Raw genomic sequence first — 27404 nt, forward strand, 5'->3', positions numbered from 1 at the left:
TGGGGGATCGACTTTGTGGGCCCTATTACTCTGTCGTGCACTGCACATAAAATATATATTATCATAGCGACTGATTATTTTACTAAGTGGTCGGAAGCACGTGCAACAGGGAAAGACGATGCAAAGGAAACTACAAATTTCCTATTAGAGCAAATAGTATGTCAATTTGGTCCACCAGAAGAAATAGTATCAGACTGGGGGATGCATTTTCTAAATAAAGTGATAAAAAACCTGACTGAGGCTTGGCACATCAAGCATAATAAAACAACCCCCTATAACCCACAAGCCATTGGGCAGAGGTCGAGAGTACCAACAAGTAGCTTGTGGGCATTCTATTTAAGGTGGTATCGGAAAAGAAATGAGATTGGGACAAAAAGTTGTACGTGGTAGTGTGGGCATACAATACGATGTTCAAACGAGCTACTGGTCACATCCCATTCAAGCTAGTATATGGAGAGGAGTGCATTCTACCTCTAGAGATCGAGTTGTCACGATGATAAGATTCACAATCAATCATTCTTTGGGTGATGGGGATGCCCTCTTAGAGCGCTTTACGACTCTAGCACACCTCGATGAGATTAGATTGCAAAGCTTGCTACATCAAGAGGTGACCAAGCGTCGAATCAGCTCCATGACCTAAAAGCAAAGAAATACACTTTTAAGAAAAAACAACTAGTGTTATACTATGATGTGTGTAGAGAATTATTTCCAGGAAAGCTGGGGTCCAAATGGGACGGTCCTTATAGGATTGTCAGGGTCGGGAAGAATCAATCCATAGCATTATTGGCAGATCTTGAGGGTGTGGAGTTTAAGAATAAGGTTAATCTTAATAAGTTTAAACCTTATTATTTTTTACTACACTAATGACATAAGTGCCTTGCAAGTTTATGCGCGATTGATCAGACATCTGCAAGGAAACAACGACAGAGGTTGATGGGCCGACTGATCCCTTATTTGGAGCACCCATATTTAGAGTAGTGATATCATCATGGAAAGCTCATCTGGTGGAGTAAAGGTTATAAAGTGACTGAGCAAGATGACGGGACATTCATTTGGGAGATTAAGGTCTTCTGCCATCAATGTTTGCAGATTTTGACGAGCGTCCCTGTAGTCTTTAATGAAGAAGGTGGGATGGAGCCGTCAATTCATCCTCTAAATATGTTGAATTTTGACTATCATAATTACGAATAGGGGAGGTCTGGATGGTTGGCTATGTAAACCCATTGTGGACGCACACATTATATTTTGATGGGGAGTCCAGGGGTCCTAATAAAAAAGAGAGTGTTGGAGTAGTTATCTGAGATCCCCGACATAGAGTTACAATGAAATTAGTTGATTATCTTGGGGTAGGATTCACTAACAACATGCCAGAGTATAAAGCCTTGATTATGGGACTGAATATTGCCAAGAAAGGTAGTATTCGACAGTTGTTAGTAAAAGGGGTTTCCCAGCTGATCTTAAATCAACTCAATGAGACATATACAGTCCGGAATCCTATCCTATGTATCATTGAATTGCTATAACCCTACTTGATGAATTTGAGAGTGTATCTCTTCAGCTGATTCCACGTTCTTGGAATTAGTTTGTGGATTTACTAGCCAATTTTGCTTATGAAGAGGACCTCTTCTTCTCAACTATGGTCCTAGTCCGGATGTTGCTCTTGATAATAAGACAAGACCTGGTCATTTGTGGGGAATGTTATCAGACCACGTGTTATATGGCAAGTAATGGTTGATATGGGTAATGCAAAGAGTAGCCAAGACCCATCTACCACTATTATCTTGGATCCATAGATTGGTCAGATGACATGTTATGCGTACGCCTCTTGCTATATATGCAGGAGGTATGGGTCACAATTTAATGCATTTAGTTTAGGGCTGAGAGCCCTCTTTTTCCCCTTGGAATAGAGCGTATTTTTCTATATCTGCCTTCTTCCAAGGAGGGATCTATATGAGCTGGTTTGCTTGATTTCTTTAGGCCAAGAGGGCCAGTTAGTTTGCAGTACAAATGTACTATTTATTTAGGCCAAGAGGGCCCTATGTTTGTTTGGTGTAGGTACGTTTAATGGTTTGTTGTTTTAGTCATTGCATCATATAGGTTGACGAAGTCATTGGAGGGAGCCTTTCCCGCAGAGGAGCTTCTTGTGGCCATTCCAGGTGGTTTCGTCCCCTTTTCAAGGTTTTTCCCTTAGGCAAATAACAATATATGTATAAGGGGGTACTTACTTTTTGTTTGTTGGGGACCGGCAATTGAGGCATGAAGCCCTAGTTTTAGGTTATGTATGTCTGTGGAAGGTCTGAGTAGTCGTTGCCTCCTGTAAAGGCATTGTTAGGCACTGAAAGACCTGTTTTCAAAGGAAGTTCTAGTGACAGATTACATGGATGATCTTCTTGTTGTCTATGCTCCCTATCGCCGATTTCCACACGTGGAATGACTGCCTAGTTGCCGAGTTCCAAAATCAATCTTTCTCTCTCCTCCCTCTCTCTCTTCCAAAAGGCAATTCATGTGGGAAGAACCAAGAAGAGAACCGGTTGAAGGACGCTTTATGGTACTGGATCACTCCCGAATGGATGGAGGGCTAAAGTTGGCTATTCGAAGATGGGATGAGCCTTGAATGAGGGCTGATCTGCAGTCCCACATCAGATTTTAAAACCCTCAAAGAATGAAAAAATCGATAACTCTATTTTACAAAGGAAATTTGCTTGTTTTTTATATTTGATTGAGCCAATGTTGTTCTTATGGAGTGAAAATTGGTAGACATGTTGTTTATTGTTTGTTCTATGCTTGCATGTTGAAAAAATTAGAATAAATTCAAAATGCTAGAAATAATTTTTAAAAACCCGTAAAACATGATTTTTATGAGAAAAATGGGATTTTTGGTGTTTTCGGGTGGGATAAACAATACACATGGGATAAAATGCTAATAAAATCTATATTTCTGATGTTCTAAGAATCAAGAGCCATGGCTATGAAAATATATCAAATTTTATTGAAAAAATAGAGAAAAATAGAGAAAAACGAGAAAAAAAATAGGAATATGCCTTAGAAAAATACAAAAATATATATAATAAGTGGTTGTGGACGTATGGTAGGGCAAAGCATGAGGTTTGGCCTCAGTTTGGCCTATTTTTTTTGTCACAGTGTGTGATTTATTGCTCTTTATATATTAAACCATGAGAAAACAACCTCTATACACCTATACAACGAGCAAAACTTAAATGGTGAGGGGGAGTAGGATTTTGTGCAACAATTTGAGGGTTGAAATTATACAAATTTTGATTGGTTTTTTTCTATGCAAAGCATTTAGGAAACGGCCTATTTGGAAATAAGGAATCTAGTAGCACAATGTTCACCTTGGTGCTAGATTCTTGCAACGAAGCATATACGTATTAGTTGGAATTAATGAAAAGACTGTTTGTGTACTAACACATAGGCTGATTTCGAAACATAATTGTTTATGCACGATGAGACATCCACTATTGCATTGATCATACATATGGTATCAACTCCTGGAAATGCATAGCAATTGTTTGAATTATAGTTGACCCAAACTTGAGAGGATGAGATTCCCCTTGCCGTAGGTTAGCCGTTCGTTTCTTGGGAAAAATTATTGGTGAGAAAACATGGCATCTCTTGGATCTCGCTGACAAAGAGAGGAGTCTTGTACAAATGTGTTTATATGTAAAAGTAGTGCATCAAGGGGCCAATCCCCAAGATGCATGAGAGTTATAGTGGGGCCACGGCAATCAGCCGATGGGGTGTCTCCTGTGTTTGTGATACGTGGTACTTATTGCCAATATGTGTGGAATATCCCCTTTGAGGGGTTTTGGGGAAGGTGCTGTTGAACTCTTATCCAGCTATAAAAGCAATATTAGATGTATCTAGTGTGCATATAGTTAGTACAGACACTCCTGGACCATGAGGCCGTGTGGTAGTGGAGGTGTCTGTTATGTGCATGAGGTCCGGCTAGTGCATAGCGAGTGTCGGCCCATTTTTGGTCCCATCATCTCTCTTTTGGAGGTGCCATTCAGATAGTTGTTTTGTGTTTGTGCTGTATTAATTTTTATGTGATGAGTTTGTGGTGGCTAAATATTGGATTTGTTCGAGAGCTCTCTTTTCGACTATTGACACTGATGGTGATGGTGGATGGAAAGCCTATGATGCGAAGCTAAGGAACCTCTTATATCCTTTACAAATTTGTCATGATTTTCTATTGTTTATAAGATGTGTTACTAGATAATAGTGTTTTCCTTTAGTTGTATTCTTTCTTAAACACAGGTGATATGCTGGAGTTGTGGTTGGGTGGATTATTGAAGATGCTAAAGAAGATCAAATTGAACCCTTTATTGAACTTATATTCTTCTTTTTCTTAGGTCATGAGGATGCTTCCTTATTATGTGTGGAGATATGTTGAATGCTGAAATGACTAGATTTTTTGGTTGATTTTTGTTGTTTTTGAGGCCTGAATGGTTGATTTTTGATGGATTTTGAGTGATATTTGGTTGTTTTGGAAGTGTTTAAAAGTGTTTTTGGATGATATTGATTATGTTTTGGAAGCTCATGATTATTCTTAGTAGAAATATGAGGCTATATGATGTTCTGATAAGTTCTGTTGAGGTTCTGATACATTCTGTTTAGCTTCTGTTTTGTTCTAATTTTCTTCTATATGAAGCATGGATTGATGATTGATGAAGGTTGAGATCTTTTGAAAGCTTATTGAATAGTTTTTTATAGTTTGGAATGGTTTTAGTATGAGTTATGAGGTTTTGATATTCTCTGATGACCTTCTGTTGACCCTCTATAGACCTTCTATTCCTCCTTTGTTCCTGTTCTTATTCCTGTTCTATTCTGTAGATCTTTTGTAAAAGTGTTTTGTGATATAAGGATGTACTTTGGAAAAGTTTTCTAACTTTTTGAAATGATGAATCTAAGTTCAAAAGAGCTAAAACAAATGGAAGAAGTAGTTATTGAAGGCTGAAGAGAAGACTAAAGTGAAGTGACAGTAGTGAGCTATGAAGAGACACTCCAATGACTCTAGTGCCCTTTCATACCTCCCATGCCTCTTGGGAGGTGCATCCACGACCTAAGAAGGATTATTGAGAGTGATTATTGAGTACTGTGGTGAGGAGATGATGTACTATTGATTGATTGATTGATTGAGAGAGAGAGAGAGAGAGAGAGAGAGAGAGAGAGAGAGAGAGAGAGAGAGAGAGAGAGCTAATTCTATCAAAATAATGTATCTATCTATGAGAGATTGAGAGAGAGAACTATAAAGATAATGAAGATGAATACTATGTGATTATTTCCATTAAAATTTTGTGTTTTTCTTTTGTGTTTCTTGTTCTATGGATGAATTCTATGAAGAGGTTGAAGATTATGGTTGATTCTATCAAATCCATGGGAGATATCTACTATAATGCTGCATGAAGATTTGTTCTTTTCCTTGTTGTAGTTCTCAAAAGAATGAAACAAAAGCTTGTTGATGTTACAAGATAGATTTCTTGCAGTAGACACCCCTTTTCCTTGGTGTCTCTCTTGGGGCTCCATGGTCCAATCATAATCAATAGTTTGATGTTGATGTGCTTATGGGCCTTGGTCCAATCATAATCAATAGTTTTGCATATGCTCTTCATAGGGTTTTGTGTTTATGTGTATAGAATTTCCAAGCTTAGTTGTGCAATTTATTTATAGAGGATTCAAATGTATCCACGTGGGTCTGGACAAAATCAAAGTAGTGCAAGGTTGAGGCTCTAACAATGTTCCTCTTGCCATTGGAAGTTACAGCCCATCCATAGTAGCTCCAAGTGAAACTCTCATGTCAACTAAAAAAAGGAGAGGCAAGATTGACACCAAAGCTACGAGCATAAAGAGAGAGTTTCAAGACATTACTAAGAACCTAATCACCACCATGGATTGCACCTCAAAGAAGAGAGTAGAACAACAACAGAACCAAGTGGAGGACATGTTGTGTTTCAAAGCCAAGCAAGGAGAAGCTTCAAAAAAATGAAGTCCAAGTCTTACACAAATAGGTCCAAGCCATACAAGACTCCATCAAAATAATGTTTGGTTTTCTAAGCTTGTACCTTTCTTAACAAGGGCCGCCAACCTCATAGGATCATTTGGTTCTATCTATGGCGCATAAGTCTTTAGTTCTTCTAGTTTCTTTAAATGTTCCTAGAGTCATTATCTTGTAGTTGTAGAAGGCCTTAGCATATAAAAATTTAGTAAACAAACATGTTTTTTCTCCAAACTTGGTCTATGAAAACATATTCAAAATAATGAAGCTATAAAAGATATACTTGAAAGTAAGGTGAAGTTCTATTAGAGCAACATAAAACCGATTACAATTTATCATTTTTAACGTGCTTTGAAATTCGAAATTTTATTAGACAAACATAACAAATTCATGAACTTCTTAGTTATCTTGAATGTCAATTTTTGAATAAACACTCATTTATATGGGCATTGCAAATCAATGAATTATTCATTTGAAATGAGCTTGGAAATAATAGAGAGACTCAAGTTATAATTGACATTTCAAAGAAAACTTCATACTTCCAAGACCGTGCTTGAGAGTATTGAGAGAGACAACATAAACCTAATGCTAGCATGAAGGAACTAAACATTGACCTATGTGTATAAGTGCTGTGAATCTCATCAAGGTACATGGTCACTATGTCTCTACATTGATAGCATTCAACCCATCCACCCATTGAGGAATCTCCTCATTATAGAGAGTTATGTCTCGATCAACCTCATTGTCAACTTGCATTTCATTGTTGATGGCCATGTTATATAGCATGTAACAGATGGCTATGATCTTAGGGACCTTATAGATATTCAAATTGTTAATGATTTCATCAAGGATTCACCAAACATTTTTAAAACTCAACAACCGTTCGAGAAGAGGAAAGTTAGTAGCTATAGCAAGACTATTAAGGGAAGCATGGTTCCTAAAATGGAATCAATAGCGAGGGTAAGTGGTAGATAACCTTGTCTCCGACAATGTACTCATGGATATTATATCCTAAGTTGCAAATAAGGGCCCATTCAATTGACGATTGGCATATACATCAAGGAAACATATTTTGGCATCAAGTATTCCCTACTACAAAGTCATAGAGTTGTTTCCTTTTCTATCATACCAATTTGTTGCTAGTTTAATTGCAGAACTTTCCATTTTAATACGAGTGCAATCAATGGTAGCCATGTAGTTTGGAAAGCCATGAGCTCTCCCCATTCCATCTTTGGTGGACTAAATTTCTACTATAGAACTTGGCCATTCGATGACAAACTTAAAGTGGTGAAGCATTGCTTCAATAAATTGGTCGACAATTTTGGACATTGTAGACAACCCACAACCGAATTACTCGGAAACAAGTGTGTACAAGCAAGCAACTAGTTGTTGTGAGGTGAGAAGAGCAATGGCCACCTTCCATACTACAAGAAACACACGACCTCAAACTATTGATAGAGACTTAGCACCTTCCCTTATTTAAGGGACTATGTGAGCATGTGAACAAGTTGTGCAAACAAAGACGGTGGTATACAAAAGAAGGATTGGAGTTGCATTATCCTTCAAACAGCAAAGTTGGTATCTAGGCCACCAATGGATAGAGCATGGTTGTATATGCCACATTCTAAAGTGAATGCCTTCCCATGGCTCATGGTGGGATGACATCAACAAGTGGAAAAAGTGAGCCATGGTGCCTTAAAAAATAATACAATGCTTGTACTCGAACATCTCCCTCTCATTCTTGAATGCCAAAAGCATCCAAAATATATAAAAGAGACCAATTTGATGGCCTAAGGAAGCTTGCGTGTCAAGGATAGATGCCATCATCAATTGAAGGATGATAATGAAGATGTTGGATGATTGGCCAACTTTAAAGAATTGGCAGTGCCACCCTATCTAGATTTTTTGCCACCCTAACATGTTCGCCCCATGCCTTCCCATGCTAAACTACATTGGGCTCATATAGGTTTCCTTCCCTATTGAAGGATTGGGTTTGAGATTATAACCTTTGACTAGAATCCTATTGCTTCTTGCCCATTATAAGAAATAACCTTCATATACAAATGACCATATGCACCTAGGTGGTGGACGGCTGCCTTTGGCAGTTTATTACAACTCTGGCTGATGAGTATTTTAGGCATGGCCCCAAGTATGCCATAACGTCTCAATCCTGTTCGGTTGTTGAAGGCACAAGCATCATTATAATCATTTTCAAGATTTATACCAATCAAAATTATTCAAGACAAATAATTGAATAAATAGTCATTTCCACATAAGGATTAAGATACCTTTTCCAATGGAATTCCCATAATTTTCAATCAAATAACAATTAACTCACAACTTGAATTTAGTCTATATTGTGTGAACATAACTTTTTAGTACTAAGGTAGCTCGATTGATTTTTTATTTACTTGAAACAAGTAAAGGGAAAAGGAAACCTAATGATTTACTAGCTTCGTTTCACTAACTATGAAAATAATATTTGAGATGCATGTAATTTATAAAGAAATTACTTTTCAAAATCATTTTTAAGTTATGCTATAAAAACACTAACTTTTCTTAACTATTTAATGGTAATTTAAACAAAAAGGTTCACCTTCTAATAATTTTGAAAATAAAAATTTATTTTTTTGATAGTGTTTGAAATTTGAAATTTATTTTTTATTTTTTAAAGATATATTATTAATTTAAATATTTTTAAAGAATAAATTAAATTTTAGCTACTAAAATATTTATATGATATAAATAGTTAATTTTAAATAGAATTTAGCATATTTTTTACTGTGGTTTAGCAATTTAATGAATTTAAGAATGATCATAAATTAACAAAGAGAAGATAAGGCACCATTTTATTTAAAAGAATTTTAAATTTACTTTTTGAATAATATGAATTATTTAGAAACTTTTAAAAATAAATAATAAATATGCACCATATTAATGGTCATATTTTCACCATTTTAGGCACATGAAGATCCCATGATGCCAATTTGCTCATGTGGAGCCATGGTAGTAAAGAAAGGAAGCTAGAACGACAACGCTACGAAGTAGGCTGGCAACATGCAAATGACCACTATTTTCTCAATGCATAATTTCCTAGCCTCTTTGTGTGTGTGTGTGCGTGTGTGTGTGTGTGTGAAGAGTATCCACTTCTAAAAAATGAGATGAATTTGGAGGGAGGAAGGGGGGTTTTCTTAGTTTTCAAAGGTTTTTTTTTTGGGTTTTATTGAAGAAAGAAACATTGAAAAAAGGAAATATATATTTTTTGGCTTTTTCTTATCTAAAAAAAGAAAAAAATATAATACATTTTTCCCTTAATGAAAAAAAATGAGCAGAGGGGGAAGGGGAAGATTTAAGGGCTTTGTAGGTATACCATAGCGTTGCCTATGGAGGGAGTAGTAGTGACTCTGAGCCTTGCTTGGTTTCCATTCTACATGTGATTCCCTATACCTAATGGTGAATCCTCACTTGTGCGACATCATGAGGGTGTAGTCTATGTTGTACCGTTTTCTTTCATTGCATGATACAAGAGTATATCTTGCTCTCACATATCTTGTTATCTTCTTATGCTATGTTGAGTGAGTGATTAAGGGCAGGTGCATTACACTTGGTATCAAAACAACTCTTGGTTGGAGTTGAGGAGTGTTCATGGGAACATAAGAGAAGATCCAGGGCCATGAAATTGTATCATAACACCCCACCTTGCAATGCCACAACATGATAACCTATGACACAACACCCTATAGTGCGACGACTTGTGTAACATACCATGTGAAGTTGTGATGTGGCTTTCTCTCAGTGCAACTACCACCCGAAGGTGAAATCTGGCTTTCCTACAGTGACAACCTTGGAGCCGAGAGTGTGGCTTCCCATAACAACATGGTAGACAATGCAGAATGCATCCAACCCACCTATGGTAGTGAAAGAGAGGAAGAAGAGCTGAGGTTGAGAATGGAGAGAAGCTCATGAAGAGAAAGTAGCCGAATTAGAGGGCATGCACACACACAGACAATCACATTGAATGCCTGCAAAACAACAAAATATCCATAAAAAAGAGATCAACTAGAATAAGCACACACAAACGTGACTGATTGACTGACCACCCCAAACAATCCACATCCTAGAAAAATTCGGCATGACCTCTACACATATGCGACTAAAAGCTTCATGCGATGCAAGACATACAAACATCTTGAATCCCCATATTAGGCAAAAAAGAAAACTACAAACCTCACTCGTAATCGTATCATACATCAATAACCCACTCACGACATAACCAGATTTTTTGTGAGCAATGGCAGCTCGAAAGACTACATGTACCCATCCCACAAAGCGCACTTATTGAAAAGGGGAAAAAGTGTAGTGAGGGGAATTAGATTAATGAATGGTTTGTTTTAAGAACTTATTTAAAAATGGGTGAAATTTTATTAGGTTGTAAACCTTAATAAGAAAACCGTGATTCCTTCTTAAAATGTTAATTACAAATTATTAGGGGAAAATGGTGCTTTAAACGAAACCCAGACTCTGATACCCAAACTCAAGTCTCTAAATGCATATTCATTGATTAAAAATTGTGTGTTTAGTATTTTTTGTGTAGTGCGTGCACTTATAACGACAGGTTCATTTTTAATAAACTTAGATCTGTAAAGATGGTGATACTAGAGGAAACACCATTGCAACAATTGATGGTGAAGGTGCAAAGCATCCAATGCTAAGAAGCTTTCTAGAAGAAAGAAGGACTTTTGGGTCAAGAAGAGTAAGAAGACCTCACCTCGAGTGAGGCGGATAAGGAATGAGTCATCTCCCTTAGCAACCAGCTACTCCCCTAATTACTCAAGTTCCTTCTCCTCCTCCTCATCTTCTAGTTCCTACTCTATTGATTCTAAGTCTTGTGCAATCCACAAACGGACAAAGAGGGACCATAAGAGAAGCAAGTTAAGAAGACTAATACTTTCAAGTTTGGGGATAATGACATAAATTTTAACTCTTACTCCAGTAAGAGAGATCTTGCTAAGGCATTAGCCTTTGTCAGGCAATTTGAAGTTGCTTTTTCTAATGGTAATTTCTTAGAAAAGTCGAAGCTTGGGTATGTAGGCATGCACTTGAAAGACACCACTAGAAATTGGTGCTTAGCTCTCAGTTTGGAGGGAAGGAAACCTACAACTTGGAAAAAGTTCAAGAATAAGTTTTATGCTCATTTCTTGCCTCCTGATTTTGAGAATGATGTCAAGAAGGAGTGGGATTGGCTAGGCCAAAAAGAGCATGAGAAGGTCACTAGGTATATGGACAAGTTTTGGTCTACTCTTCTCAAGGTTACTCCTTTCATGGAGATCATCGATGAAGAGAAGAAAAGAAAGTTTGAAGTTGGCCTACTCCCTCATTTACACAGAACCATGAAGGTGTATCCACATGAAACCTTATCTCTCATGATGGAGTCTGCCATCATAAATGAACGTTTACATACACCTGGTACATCTCAAAAGTTGGAGATGAGTTCTTATAGAGATAGACAAGAGCAGCTCTATGATCAACCAAGAGATATGACTAATCGAAGAAGACCTATCTTTGCCCATGACCAATATTCAAAGCCAGAGGGTAACAAGAAGAAGCACAAGTATCTCTCACCCTCTGACATACAAAAGTACAAAGAGGAAGGAATGTGCTTTCTTTGTGGTGAGTTAGGGCATATGAAGCTTAATTGTCCTCACAAAAGGAAGGAAGCAAATTTGGTTAAAGATTCTCCTCCGCCATCCTCAAATTCTATTTCAAATGTACAAGCTAACACTCATTAAAATTAGAAGAAGAGACAAATCTTAAAGGGTTGGGGGACACTCAATAATCAACGAGCTTTGATACTCTTTGATCCAGGGTCCACAGATAATTTTGTGTCAGCAGATACTGTTGAAAGGCTATAAATTCCACCGGATTGATTGGGAACACCAATTGGATCAGGTTTGGCATTTGAAGGACTTACAACCAATTCTAATCCTATCTAGGGGAAGTTGAATCTTAGAATTAGGGATTACCGCGACCAATAATATTTTCTACTTGCATCCATCGGTAACTGTGATGTTATCTTAGGTACGCCTTGGCATTACAAGATTAGACCTCTTCCCGATTTTGTTAAGAAGACCCTTGCATTTCAATTCAAGGGTCGGAACATAGTATACATTGCTGATGCTAGAGATTGGCCTGTTCCAATGGTTCGTCATGCTAGCATTTCTAAAGAAACAAAGAAATCTATTTCTGCGTACATGATTTTTGTGAGAGAATCAAAAGAAGCTAATGATTAAAGGGCACTTGATGCCTCTAATGAAACACAATACCAACTAATGCATCTAAGTCTCAGAATTTAAAAGAACCCCTCTCTTTAATTGATCAAGACAGACATGATTTTGGTAAATAATATGAAGATTGTTTTGGTGATTCACTCCTAGGAGAGTTACCTCTTAAGTGCCTAGAAGATCACACAATTGATCTTATACCAAGCAGTTCACCACCTAACCAACCACCTTACTGAGTAAGTCCAAGTCAGCAAGAGGAGATCTTAAAACAAGTAAACGAACTGTTGGAAAAAGGGTTAGTTCAACCTAGCTCTTCTCCATATTGCTCTCTAGTCTTACTTGTTCAAAAGAAAGACGTTCTTTTTGTATGTGCATAGAGTACAAATCTTTGAACAAGATCACAATCAAGAATCGCTTTCCTATCCCAAGGATAGATGATATTGTGGATAAGTTGCAAGGGGCTAGTATCTTTAGCCACATTGATCTTAAGAGCAGCTATCACGAGATATGGATAGCACTTGAAGATGTTCATAAGATAACTTTTCGTACAATGTTTGGATTATACGAATTTTTAGTCATGCCATTTGGTTTGACTAATGTACCCGCCACATTCAATCGAATGATGGAGAGAAATTTCAGACCTCACTCAAAGTTCACATGTATCTTCTTTGATGACATTCTAATATTTTTACGGCCTGAAGAAGAGCATAGAAAACATCTATCTATTATTTTTCAAGAGCTTTGCAAGCATAGACTACAGGTCAATGCTAAGAAGAGTGAAATTTTCCTTTTGGAAATTCATTACTTGGGCCATATTGTTTCTCACAATTCAGTGAGAATGGATCCTGAGAAGATTCGAGCCATTGTTGAAGGGCCTACATCTACTTCTGTACATGAAGTTAGAAGTTTCTTGGGCCTATATTCATACTACAAGAGGTTTATATGAGGATTTGCATATGTTGCATCGCCTCTACATGACCTTACTAAGAAGCGAATGCCTTTTCGTTGGGATCAAGGCAACTACAAGCCTTTGAAAGAATTAAGTTTCTTGTGACTCAAGAACTAGTTCTCATAGTTCTAGATCTTCAAAAACCTTTTGAAGTTCACAGTGATGCTTCTGGGAATTGCATTAGAGCTATGCTTAACCAAGAGCATCATGCAGTAACGTTTGAGAGCCGGTGCCTCAAGGACCATGAGCTACATGCTCCGATATACGTGAAAGAGCTTATGGCGGTGGTACATGCTCTTCAAGTATGGAAACACTATTTACTTGGTGCGGATTTTGTTATTAAAACAGATCACCAAAGTCTAAGATACTTCCTAACTCAGAAGAAGCTCTCAGAGAAACAGATGAGTTGGGCAAATTTCTTATCTATGTTTCACTTGCAAATCCTTCACACATCTGGAACTAAGAATGTGGTAGCAGATGCTCTATTATGGCAACCTCGAGTGAATGCAATCACAACTATTTACCATAACGAGTTCAAAGATTTACCCAAAATGTATGCAACTGATTCTGACTTCTCAACCATATGGGATCAGCTGTCAATTATACCTTACTCGATTCGAGATGGTTATTTGTATCATCGTCAAGCAATTTGTGTAGCATTACCATTGTGATACAAGGTAATAGATGAAGCACATGCATCTCCATATGATGGACATAGGGGTATCCTACCCACTACTCAAGCATTGAAAATATATTTCTTTTGGCCCACTCTTAGAGCTGACATTGAGATATATGTCCGTGAGTGCAAGATATGCCAAAAAGTAAAGTATGATAGGCATAAACCACCTAGTCTACTGAAGCCATTACCTATTCCCAATGAGCCTTGGGAAAGTATAGCCATGGACTTTATCACAAGGCTTCCTCACACACAAGCATGCAATGATGCAATCTAGACTATCATTGATAGATTCAGTAAGCAAGCTCACTTTATACCTGTGCGAAAGACAATCAAACCCGATCATATGGCTAAGCTATTCATTGCTCATATTTTCAAGCATCATGGCATGCCTAAGTCCATTATAAGTGATCAAGATCCCCGCATGACCAGCCTCTTTTGGCAAGCTCTCTTCGAGAACCTCGGGACTCAATTAAAGTTTTCATCCTCTTATCACTCTCAAATAGATGGGCAGAGTGAAAGTGCTAATTCTATTGTTCTCGACCTTTTGAAATCCCATGTCTCTAATAATCAAAGAGAATGGGAAAAGTATTTGCCTTTAGTAGAGTTTGCATACAATAACATGGTGCACTCTAGTACTAGTAAGGCACCCTTTGAGATCATCTATGGTAAGCCTCATTTACCATCCGTTCTTCTTACGAAGGATAAGATCTTTGTAACTGATGAGTTTGTTAGAGACATTGATACAACTTTCACTCAAGTAAAAGCTGCTATACAAAGGACACAATAGAAGTATAAAGATGAAGCTGATAAGCATTGTCGTAACTTAGATCTTAAATTGGGACAACATGTTCTTCTTAAGTTTGAGAGGGCTCACTTGAAGAAGCAGAAAGGTCAAAAGGGTAAAGTGGTTAAGCTTTCTAATTGCTATTATGGCCCTTTCAAGATCATAGATAAGATAAATGATGTGACTTTTTATTTGGATCTACCAAGTCATTGGAACATTCATAATGCTTTCCATATAAGTTTGCTACGTCCCTATATTGGAGAACCTCCAATGGAACCAATCAAGGAAGATTTACATGAAATAAAAGAAACAGAAGAGTTTCTTGTGCCTGAAAGAATTTTACACCATCAGGACAATACTCTAAGATCAGGTAAGGTATTACAGAAGTATCTGGTTAAACTACCACACACCTAGACGTTGTAAGTGGCAACTACCCATCATTATCACTTTATTCTTTATTCTTTCAGTGACTATTGATTAAGGGAAAGCAAATTATACATTGTGACTATTGGAGTTTCCACATATAGTGTCTCTCTCTCTTGCTCTCTTGCTCTGTTTACCATAGCTTTTGCTTCCACTTGTGTGCTTCCACTCAAGCTCTATCTTTCACTCTTCTTAGGTTGTATGACAAGTTTCCATCTAAAATTGATTCGCTTTTAAAAATTGTGTTAATAATTTAATTTATACATTAAAATAAATGTTTTATTTTATCGTAGATATGGTTAAAAATAATTTCAATTCAATAAGATTAACATCATATATAAAAAGGGTCACATTCATTCAGCTCTCAAAGAGGAGTGCTCGCCCCTCTTTTGAATACTAGGAAGTGTTGTGCTGAATAGAAAATAGTATAGCAAATATTGTAGAAGAGGGTCCCCTATAAAAAATAAAAAGGTGGTCTACTATTTGACATATTGGTTGGTTGAAAGAGAAGTAGAAAAGGGGAGATGACTGTAAAAGGAGGAAGCTTTTTTTGCTTCAACTACTCAATTAGGCTACCTAACAGTGAATCCTCCTCCAAATAGGTCACATGAAGGGCCATATCCCTACTACTTTTATTGAAATGAGCATGGAATAGGAGAATGACCCCTTGTATCCTACTATCACTTCACCCCATGAAGTCCCCCCTATCCTTCATAACAAGAGAATCCCCTATGAGTGGAACATCCAATAAGGTAGGACCATTCACCCAGCCTACAAAGTCCATAGTCCTATTAGTGAGATGTATCCTAGGCCAATATTATCAAAGGAGGTACCCCATAAAACAACACAAAAAAAGCATACATGAACAAGCTCTTTGGTATGTTTATAAGGCCTGGATAGTGCTTGCTCTAGGCGCTATTCCCAAGATGTTGGAGAAGTAGTGGGAAAATGTGAAGGCCTGTGAGTGAGGCAAGTCAAAGGCTTTGGTTCCACCCAAGCGGAACTCTTAAGACCCACGAGTCCCATTGTTGTATAGCTTTTCTTTGCCCAAGTAGTAGGGTGGTATATATACCTTTTCCTCGCGATGAATGTCATTATCTACTTGTGGGTAGATAGATGGAGAAGGGGCACACAAGTCATCTCGGATGCCTACAAATGAGAATTTAAAAAAGAGACAGATAGTGATCTTTAAACCTATGAAAAAATATGTGCAAGAGATTGTCGAATACATAGCTCCCACTTTTGGTGAAGATTGTCGAAAAAGCATACAAAATTACCAAAACGCACCTCAAATTAATAACCAAAATTCTAAACCTTAAACCTGATTGCACTTGTCAACCAAGTTTTAATAGAGGGGGGTTTTTAAAAAACCACTCATGTAAACCAAATTCAAAATAAAAAACTGGAACCTTTCAAACAGCTCCCAAGTCTTTTAAATTTGGCAAGGCGGGATATAGTCTTCTGTATACGAGTAAAGTCCATCTCTCTCTCTCTCTCTTCCCTTCTCTGTGCCGGTGCGTGTGCTTGTGTGGATCAGTAGCCAGATCTCTCTCTCTCTCTCTCTCTCTTCTCCGTCTGTGTCCGCCTGTGCATGAGCAGATTGTCCACCATGGAGGACTGCGCCTCCTCCATATCCTCCTTTTGCTCGCAGCTGCGCCATGCCTGCGCCCACCTGGAGTCTTCCTGCAGCTCCTTGCGGAGGGCAGTCGATCAGCCCCCCTCCACCCTTCGATCGGATTCAAGCAAGTCCTTCCATTCTCTTATATATGTACATTTCCCATAGCATTTCAATGTGCCTAAACAAAAGACCTAAAAGAATTGCTTTGTTTTCCTCATCAGGCTTCTCCTTCCTCTGATTTATCATCAGTTTTCTTCTTCTTTGAGGCAGATGCGCATACCTCCGTTCTCGAAAACCTCCTCGAGTGTGTCCTGTCCACAAGCAAGAAGGTGGAGAACCTGGAGGCTATGACCACAGGCACCATCTCCTTTGAAGAACTTCTCGGTCACTGCACGGAGTTGTACAAGCAGAATGAGGCGAGCCTCTCTGCGCTAGAGGAGAAGTTTCAACACTATGGATATGTCCTGCCGGGTACATTTTTTGTGACCTCGCTCATTTATGCTGCTTACAAATGTGCACATTCTGTTTGCTATTTGTGCTTATCATGGAGTGGTTTTGTTACCAGGCAAATGCTTGTGCCATTACGGTTTCAGTTGTCTTTAAGTAAGATGTTGTACGATGCCAGATGTAATAGTTATTAGCTTTAGACAGATTCCCCATTGCAAATTATGATAATATCATGAGTTCTTCCAAGGGAGGGGCTACATACCTAGCTAGGTGTGGTTGGGGGGCAGGGGGATGACGGACCCCATCACAGCAACATTATTGGCTTTTGTGAGGGAGGGACCACATACCTAGCTAGGTGTAGTTGGGGGCAAGGGGCTGCCACCTGAGGTACTCCAGGCCTCAGAAGGAGAAGCTCATGGTTTTGAACACTATAGGGAAAACAAATGAAATTTTCCCACAGGTAAATGTCCAAAACATATTGTGTATATGGGAAATTGTGAAATCACACAAGTGACAAAACAAGGGTTAAATGTTACTAGCACTATCACAAGTTTAAGCATTCACTACCTAATGCATGTGGGGGATTCAAATCTCTAGATTCAATAGTAGTTGACAAAGTGATAACAAGTGCTTGACCTTACACCAAGTAAGATAAATTGCATAACCTTGGATTTCAGTAGGTCCCTGATTTTTCTGCAGAAGAGGTGGAAAATGAGACTGTGGAAGATGTGACAAGTTCCAATGTAGCATCTGCTGTTTCGGATTTGAACCCTCAAATGGCAGAGCTAGGCTTTTCAAAGCATGACAACTCAACTCAGAAGATGGTTGCTAATATCACTGAGCTTCAGAAAACATTATTGTTGCCTTCGTTCAGTGAAGAAGACCTTGGGCTCAATAGCTGTTTGCAAGGAGATGAAGCTGTGCAGGATGGCTCTTTGTATCCTGCTCTTAATGTATGAGTTTCTGAAGGTGCATAGCTTTAATAGTTTCATTTGATTGCTACATTTCACTTTTCCTATTCATTAACAAAGGAACTTGTCATTTAATAAATGTATGCCATGGGTTTGGAGACTTTTTGCTAGAACTAATATCTTCAATCAACATGCCTAGGAGGTGTTTCAAGGTTATTGTTTGTTTCATTTTAGATAAGTACTTTGTAAGTAGCTTGTTTCATGCTACGAAAGGCCTTTCAAACATGGGCAGTGACTTCTAGCTCAAGACCCCATTCTTGCTGACTGTTTGAGGCAGCCTCACTCTATTGCAACTAATAATGTTTTATTTGTTTTAAAGGCAAACTTTTTGTTCATTGTCGATGTCTGAAGGGGAAGCCTTTCAAGGATGCAGTCAACTATCTTCTGGTCTGTATGCTAGAGTTGTGCTCTTCCAGGTGATACTAGCCATATTAAATATGTTGAAAGAACTTCCTTGGCCTCCATAGAGAGGAGTTTTTGCTAATGCATCTTCCAAATGCTTATTGGCTGTTCTTCTAAAATATCTTTACTTGAGTTTCAAAGTACTTTGCAAGCCTTGACCAGAAAACAAGATATCCAGGTACTCTCAGCCTGCAGGACTTGGGGCTTTCAGCTGCTGGGTTGGCGTGCTTGGCACAAGGTATGTTTGTGCTTTTGGTAGAGAAGAGGGTGAGAGTGGCATCTTGATTGACTAAATAGTTTTCTAGACTTTAAGAGGGTGGATTCCTCAGGATTGAATATATGAACAGAATCAAGCCCTGGGCCCCTTCATGAAACCTTCTCTGTACCCCTTGTTTCGCCAGAGGTGTTAGAGCAACCTACGAAGATCTCTGGTAAGTTACCTCATCCTTAAGTTTCATCCTTTCCTCATGCATTTGTGGATTTCCTTATGTGATCTACTGGGTGCTCATGTACATCCAATCATCTGTTGCCTCTTAGGCATTGATTGTAGTGAGATCACTGAATCTGACAGTAAACGTGATGCAAGGTCAGTGAAGCCAGTAAATGAGGAAGAATACAACGACAGCCCAGTATGGTTGAAAATGCAGATACCTTTTGAAGTATTGACTCCCACATAACTTTCATGTTGAGGTTTTTGTAGTACATTTTAGGTTTGCAATCCAGAAGAACCTAATAGATCTGTGCATGGTACCTCATTGGCTTGATCGTGCTTGGTCTTCCATGTAGGATTTGAATGAATTTGTTGGCAAGATAGAAGCTATGCTGTCAAGCAAGGCAAATGGCATTCAGAGACATGGTGTGGAATCTGGAGAAAGTGTTCTCGACCAGCAAGATCTCCTTGCCCTTGGTGCAGGTATGCAATGGCCTTTTTGATTCCGATGCTGCAAACTTGGACACTTAAATTTGGGTGTGGAATCCCTCCATTACATGGTAATTCTGCTTTATCAGGGGCCAAGGTGAAACCATGCTTGTTGTTTCTCGTCAGATTGGGACGCCTAAGAATTGGACATCAAAATGGTGCAACAGTATATCATCTTGTTCACTGGTAGCTATGTAAGAATTATTTTGCAGTTCATTTGTTTGAGATAAATGAACTGCATCAAGACCAGCAAAGATCTGCCAATAAGCTATGGGTTACATTTCTGCTGTAGCCTAATGCAGGCCTTAAATCATAGGATACATTTTCCCTCATTAATGTGTATTTCAAGGCTGGGAAACTCTATTATCAGTCTTCACTTGAAGACTTCAACAGGAAGAGGAGAGATGCTTTTATATTTTCCTATATATCTTGCAATGCCTGATAGGGCAGAGCTCCTCTTCAAGCATATTGAACCAGCTTCATAGGAATTGTAAGGCTTTGGGGTAAGCCCAATATAGATTTCTGTATATGATGGGTGTATCAGGGTCACTGTTTTCATTTGTACATTTACTGCTGATGGGTCTGGTTGAAGTGGACAGACTCCAAATGCAATATTCTCACTTTTTCTCAATATGGTGGTTTATAAAGGCCACTGGTTTCATACTTACAACTTTGCTGCTGATGGGTACGTGGTTGAAGTGGAAGACTACAAGTACAGTAACTTTGGTGCTCATATTGGGGGAAGAGACCTGTGGTGTTAATCTCGGACAGTTTTCTGTTCTGATTTTAGTACAGTAACTTTGGTGCTCATATTGGGGGAAGAGACCTGTGGTGTTAATCTCGGACAGTTTTCTGTTCTGATTTTAGTTATAACTGCTGTTTAGACTTGAATAGATATGTTTAATTAATGAAATATTGGGCAGATATACAAAGATTACGCCAGATTGTTTAAAATACTGGCAAGTGAATGTTCATCTATTTTCCCAAGTTTACATGCTAACCCCCAAAACCAAGCCACTCTATTTTTAACTACCGACCAAGGGATTGTAACAGTGTCTCCTCCAAAGACCGTTTGTATTCTTGCATTCCAGATTTCCTGCAGCAAAATACCCCTTGCAGATTGAAATGCAATTTCCTTGCTTTGTACAGAGAACTTGGTCAATTCGAATATGCATGCCTCCAGCTTCTCAGCTTCACTCATTCTGGCCACGCTGTCCTGCATCCAGAAGGACTCCAATGCCTTTCTCCAGATGTTATGGGCTCTGCATCTGTCCCGGAAAAGGTGTCTGAGCATTTTGAGCTCGCCACATGTGCACCTACCCTCCTGGAATCCTCTGCTATGTAACTTCAACCCAGTTGCTAGTGCAGTTATAACCACTGTTTAAGAGTCCAGGACTGGTGATAGGTTTGGTTTTATCGCCAACAATTTGATGTTGATCAAGATGTGCACACTTGACTGAAGTTTTGCTGAGATGAAGCCGGCATGTGAGTACATAATACATAATACCCAGCAGAGTTTAGAGCAGTCGTCAAGGCATCTGTGTGGGTTGCACAAGAATCCAGGTTCAATTCCCAGGGATGGATTGGTGGGTTCTAGCTCTACCTGTATGGGGCACTGAAGCTCTCTAATAACTTGCACAAATGGCATTGCATTTCAGAAAAAAATTATGTAGGAGTGTATTGATTCTTCGATTTGGCCTACCAAATTGTACCTTGATGCCGTTTGGCGGCTATAACGAGGTCATTAAAGTCCGATTAATTATCCATAAACTCCGCCTTAATCACGTACGAGTTGAATTAAGTTGAGGCCAACATGTCGAATGATTCCATGCACCACGATGCATGGAGGTTGGCGAAGGAGATCCTAAGCACGGTTGATTAGGTGGAGGCGCATGAAGTGGAGATGTTGGAGAGCATAGGGGAAAACGAGAGTAGGAACAACATGGAATGTGCGACAAAATCGTTGTTAAAGAGGAAGAGAGGGGACGAGGAGTGAAGAGGTGGCCAGAGAACAGGGTGAAGAGAAGACGAGCGGCCGTGCATTGAGCGCGGACTCTAAGGCAGACAACAAACTCCAGATAGAAGCCGGTCGAGAGTTTTGGTAGGTGCATGAAGGAGAAAGCCAAGGCATTGGGCCGAAAGGTTACCTTGGATAAGGTGAGCGAAAGTTTTTAAGTCAAGAGCACTGTAAGTGTTTCTCACGAGGCAGCTCGCAAGTCCCCAAACCAATGGATGCAGTTGCTTGGTTTAACGTTGTATTTAAAAATGAGGGTACTGTCGACCTAATCTAAAATGGTGGTTGCGGGTTCTTTAAGTGGTGTTGGATCAAAAGGAGACCGCTAGAGTTGCTCGACAAGGGGGTGCTATTTCGGGTCTTGACATTGTCCATATCATGCAATGGTAGCCGATGTAATTTGGTTGAGATTGCTCGTGTAAGGAATGTTTGGTTTGGGTTGAGACGCTCGACTTACTTGCATATCTATGGAGTTCACTCTTGGAGATTGTGAAGGGGTTAGTGAAACTGGTCTATGACTCACATAAAGCGGTAGTGTTTTCAATTAACACTTGGTTTTTCCACACACCCACACAAATAGAGATCTCACTCTTGCTCAACACCAGATTGGTTTCAAAGATTGGTGCCTCTCTCATCATTTTTGTCAATTAAAATATGGAAAGTTACAAAAATGAGATGTTTGAAAATACATAACTTGTGAACAATTGGTTTTTATATTTTTTAAGTAAATCCTAGCTTTATAAGGATAGTACAACATGACCAAAACATCCCCTTTAGAAAAGCATTTTTTGTGACTATAACTCAATAATTCATGTGTAGAATTGTAGTTTGGAGAACCTTGTATTTATTGTTTAGCATATCTAGAACATCCCTTTTAGGAAAGCATTTTTTATGACCATAACTCAATGATTCATGTGTAGAATTGCAGTTTGCAAAGCTTTGTATTCACTATTTTTATTGTCTAGTATATCCAAAACACCTCCTTTTATCTTAGTATCATTTCAATAGTAAAATAGTGCCACAAACAACACTAAATCAAAGTTGAAAAACCTTGTCCTTGTGTGGCATGGTCATCACTTTCTTTAGTTTTTGCATTGGAGAAGCCAATAGTTGCTCCTAAACTTGGATAGTGAGGCTTTTGTCTCAATTGAAGTACAAAGAAAAGACCAGATTGTACCTTCGATGAAATCAACCCATTATGTAGAGTATTTTCTTTGAGAATAGAGAGGGAGTTGACTAGAGGGAGCAAGCTCTAGCTTTGTATATATGAGTTAGAGACGAATAAATATTCTCCATGGTTGATATACTTGTAGTAATTTGCCCTCAGCTCCTTAAAACTTTATTCTTAAATCTATCTGTCATGCTTATTAAGTTTTTTTAAAAAAATGCTCTTGCTCTCTCTCTCTCTTGGAAATTTGTGCCGTATAGTATATATGTAACAATTTTCTCTTTTAAATCTTTTGGTTTAGAATTTTTCATGATCAATGTAAAATTTGACCTTTGCATAAACTAGAGAATTAATTCTCGTGCGAAAACAAAGATAATGATGCGAACAGATTTTGGGGTCAAAAAATAATAACTATTTAAATTTTGAGGATGGTGATCCTTGCATTCTTTTAGTTGTTTTGAGCAACTTTTATCATTGCAACCATATTAAAAAGCGTAATGTGATTGAATTATGGTGACTTTTATTTCGTGAGTATTCTTATATGTGCATCTTTTGTCTTGGCCATGCTTATTGTTCTACATAATCTCCAATGGCCAAGCACACAATCCCAAACCATTGGCATTTAATTTTTCAATGTTCATTCAATATGAAATTGATATTAAGGCTCATACAAACCATTAGTTCAATTTGTCCCAATGGTTATCTCTTTTGGCCATGCAAAGATCTTGGCTTAATCCAAGAGAACTCTAGGGGTAAAAAGCAACAGTAACTAAAGAAAAGAAAAATAAAATACTTATATAAGTAAATAAGGAAAGCAATTGGAAAAAGTATCACCACTTGGTGATAGGTGGGAAAGCCTTAGTATGTACCTTCCCATGCCAATCCTTTTAGAAACATAGTTTGTCTTGTGGGACATTACAAAGCCTAGGCTTGACTACTTGGAGTTGGGGATTCCCATAGTTGGATTCGCTCAAATAGTGGCTTTTTTGGAGCAAATATGCGGGGAGAACATCCTATAGGAAGGGAAGGCAAGAGATAGATCCTAGGTGGAAGTGACAAAGGAGGACTAGATGGATAGCTGGGGCCCTAGGGAAAAAGGGGAAGCTCAAGAGGAAGAAGATGGGTGGCAGGTGCTACAAAGATAGAAGGGGAAGTAGCAATATAAGAGAGATAGCAAGTAGGCCCAAGGCAATGTGGAGTTGCAACGAACCTACATTAAGAGCTTTTGGCGGAAAGTGGAGGTAAGGCTAATGCACTTGTCAATATCGGTAGGGTACCAATAGAGCATGTGGATAGAGAATATACAAGCATCGATGCAAAGCTTTAGGTTGCGTCTATAGACAGTCTTCTATGGTGACGGATCAATGCTACCTAGTTGACGTAATCTTGCTTCAAGCACACGAAGCGAATAGCCATAGCAGGAAGACTTTTTGAAAAGGGGCCCTGCAGAAACAGTGAGTGTAAGGCAAGGGGGAGAATTTGGATGCATGACCTTGGTCAAAAGCAAATGGCACTCCCAACACTTGAAGCAACTCACGAGGAAGGGTGTTGGTTGATGGTGACCTTGGATTGGCAAGAATGGAAGCTGGATGTGGTCGACGTCTATGGTTTTAAACGATTCACAGATGAGGGAAAGGATATGGGATGCTCTATACGAATGGAGCTTGGAAAGGGCGCTAATAAGGGGAGATTGTAACATGATTCTGGACAAGTAGGATGCTAGCACAGCACCTGCTCTCATTGGAAGCAGGAGTTGGTTGACTCTTTGTAGCTGGTTGATATATGGGAGTACTAGGTGGGGAGTAGCTACAAAGGCTGCACTAGAGGGGTTGGATAGAAGGAAGTGGCATCATAGCTGAGCTTCTACATATTTGGAACAAGCTCAAAGGCCCCATGGTGAGTTCCATTAACAAGGCTTGGAACAGTGGTTATGTTCTTGACTCTTGGGTTCGAAGTATCATCACATTGGTCCCAAAGTAAGGCCACATCGCCTAGTTGGGGCAATGGATGCCCATCTCCTTGATGTGCATGGTGGACAAGATTTCGGCGAAGGCCATAGCCATTCGGATAAAACAGTCATGCAAAGATGTATTCATCCTTGGCAACTAGACATGGAGAAGACGTTTGATAAGCGCAATTGGAATTTCGTGAAAGAATCCATGCTAGCAATGGCGTTCACTCAGAAGATGGCAAATTTGCCATACTTCCTAATTGGTGGTGCCAAAGCCTAGGTCTTGATAAATGGCACATTAATGGAACCCTTCAGGATAAGCAGAGAAGTACGACAGGGGTGCCCTGTCAGCCTGTTGTTTGCTGCAGCCTCTCATTTGCTACTCTGTATGTTGGAAAAGATGGCGAAGCAAGGACAGGTGGAGGGGTTCAAGCACAAGGGGAAGCAGCTTCCAGGGTAGGGTTATGTAGGCGACTTGCTCATGACGGTAGGGGTAAGCGAGGACAACTTACAAAGAGCCATGCAGGTGCTCAATGTTTATGAGAGAGCAGCAAGGTTTGTCACCATGAACTATCAAAAGTCACAGTTGATCAGTGTGATGGAGGATGGCGTAGCAGGACTTGGATGGTCGGTCGAGGAAAATAGTCAGGAGAGGCTTCACTTCTAGATTCCTTGGATACCCGATGGGGGTGGACACATGGGAGAGCTTGAGAATTGGTTGGGTAATGGAGAAGGTAAGGAGCAAGCTACACAGTTGGAGCTCCATGGCCTGGCCACTCCATGTTCGCTCGAAAATTCTCAAACTCTTCATCTTCTCAATGTTAAAATGGACAAAAACCAAGAGCACAGAGTGGGATCCCACGGTTGAAGTAGGTACATGGCACTGATCAACATAGACTCCATTGTATCAAGAAGGATCGATCACTCAGCAAGGCACACGAAGATTGGTAGAAGTCGAAAGCAAGTTTCTGTCACTGAAGATCAAGGGGAATCCCATACAAGACATGCTAAACACCATGTACTTGAAAGGCCTATTTGAGCAACAGGAACAATGAAGTGGAGAGGGTGCACAGGCATTGGAGTGTCGTGATGGACACCATTAGATTCAAGAACATTATGAAGAACCTTTGGGGGCCAAGGATCCCACTTCAAGACAATGTCTTTGCAAGGAGGATCATGATTGGTGCCATGTTTACTGCCAGCAAAATGCATAAAAGAGGTTTGGGGGATGGTCATGAAATGTTGAATGAAGTGCTCCCACACATAGGAGCAGCATTCAAGCGCGGGTGATGAGCTGCTTGCATGCATCTTAGGGGAGAGCAGCCGGCTACAAATGGAAGGGATGGTCATGCCAAACTTTATAAGAATCACAACTCTTAAAGAAATCTAGAATGTCAGAAACAAAGTTAAATTCGGGGGGTTCACCATCAAGTGGCCAACAATAGCTTCAAAAGTATGGTGGTTTTTGGGTATTTCTTGTATGCTAGGTAAACTAGAGAGAAAGTGCTTGACGAGATTCCTTACATATTTGATCTAGTAGGGCCATTTTGTAACTAAGGGTTTTCTGATATTCTATTTTAATAGAAATTAATCTCTTGGTGCCTAATTGTACCTTGATCACGTGTGAGCTATTTGATACACGCTAATTATATACCTCAATCAAGGACTGTGACTTGGCATTGCAAGGGTCTCTAATAACTTGCAACAAATGGCATGGCATTTTCAAAAAAAGTTATGTAGGAGTTTATTGGTTCTTGGATTTGGGCTATTAAGTTGCATCTTGATCAAGTGTAATGTATTTGTTACAAGCTAATTATAGGTCTCAATTGAGGAGTGACTTGCAAAATTAACCAATCTATTTGTGGCAACTAGTTTAGATGCTTATTTCAAGTAGCAAATTTGAACTTTATGGATCCTTTCTAGCACTTACCCATGACATAGCTCAATTGGTTTGAGTGTGGGTTGAGTTTCATAGGTAGGTGTATTCAAAAGCTTTGGTTGCACTTTGGAAACACTTGTATTGTAGATGAGAGAATTTGTTGTAGGCAAAAGGATAGTTTGCATTGCAAAAAATCCTCGCACTGTTGAATGATAGACACATTCAAAAAAGGGGCTCTTAATGTAGAGAAGAATCACATTGCATATTAAATGACATGCATAGCATGAGAAGAGTTGTATCACATAGGAATGCTTGCATTGCAAATGATAGGAAGAGTTGTAGTACAAGAGTCGTATGGAAAAGGTGGATAGCATTGTGAAGAGAAGGGAGTACTAAATTGCTTTTGAAAACACACATTTACACACATTAACATGCACACTCCCTCTCCCTCTTTGCAATTAGAGATTCCCTTAGGAGAAGCAATGTATATTGCACAATTGCCATGACTATCATCTAGGGAATATTGGATTGAAACATGGTTGTCGCAAGTTGTTGCTTTCAACTTTATGAGCAAAACTACCTATTCACCTAATTATCTATTCCAAAACTTGGATTGGTCATTCCTAAATATACATGCTATATGAGGGACTATCCTTTTATTAGGAAGCAAATTGGAATTTGTTTCATGAAGCATTGTATGATGGCAAGAGTTTCATGCAAATGATTTTATAATAATGAGTTACCCTTTTTCTAAATGCATTTTTTGAACTCCTTACTCTATAAGAGCAAAAAATAGAAAAAAAGAACTCCACTTTTCATGGCATTGTACAAATAGTTAAGTATATGTGCCTTCAACCTTTATGCACAAATTTGAACAAGTGGAGTTAACTAGAGATATAGTAT

The 27404-nt window shown here is 38.9% G+C and overlaps 1 protein-coding gene across 2 annotated transcripts; it reads left to right on the top strand.

Annotated features, from left to right (window-relative positions):
• The first annotated feature begins 16601 nt into the window (after nucleotides 1-16601).
• LOC148009675 (uncharacterized) lies at nucleotides 16602-21717 on the top strand. Of its 2 annotated transcripts, none has more exons than XM_087673359.1 (8): nucleotides 16602-16874; nucleotides 17021-17221; nucleotides 17897-18134; nucleotides 18741-18808; nucleotides 18918-19001; nucleotides 19108-19229; nucleotides 19357-19483; nucleotides 19579-21717. In XM_087673359.1, the coding sequence occupies exons 1-8, from the start codon at nucleotides 16724-16726 to the stop codon at nucleotides 19677-19679; spliced, it is 1092 nt and encodes a 363-aa protein (XP_087529485.1). In that variant the 5' UTR covers nucleotides 16602-16723; the 3' UTR covers nucleotides 19680-21717. The 2 variants fall into 2 exon arrangements, with proteins under 2 accessions (XP_087529485.1, XP_087529486.1); XM_087673360.1 differs by having other exon boundaries at nucleotides 16605-16874; nucleotides 19162-19229; nucleotides 19579-21715.
• The last annotated feature ends 5687 nt before the right edge of the window (nucleotides 21718-27404 follow it).

The sequence above is a fragment of the Lygodium microphyllum genome, chromosome 30 (genome assembly GCF_053477565.2).
Source record: "Lygodium microphyllum isolate KBCC chromosome 30, Lygodium_microphyllum_v1.1.10, whole genome shotgun sequence".
Classification (NCBI taxonomy): domain Eukaryota; kingdom Viridiplantae; phylum Streptophyta; class Polypodiopsida; order Schizaeales; family Lygodiaceae; genus Lygodium; species Lygodium microphyllum.

Excerpts from the sequence above, each read along its gene's own strand:
- LOC148009675 (XM_087673359.1), top strand. The coding sequence starts at position 16,724 with ATGAGCAGATTGTCCACCATGGAGGACTGCGCCTCCTCCATATCCTCC. Across the intron at positions 17,222-17,896 it reads CTATGGATATGTCCTGCCGG|AAGAGGTGGAAAATGAGACT; the intron begins GTACATTTTTTG and ends ATTTTTCTGCAG. Across the intron at positions 18,135-18,740 it reads GCTGTGCAGGATGGCTCTTT|ATATCCAGGTACTCTCAGCC; the intron begins GTATCCTGCTCT and ends CCAGAAAACAAG.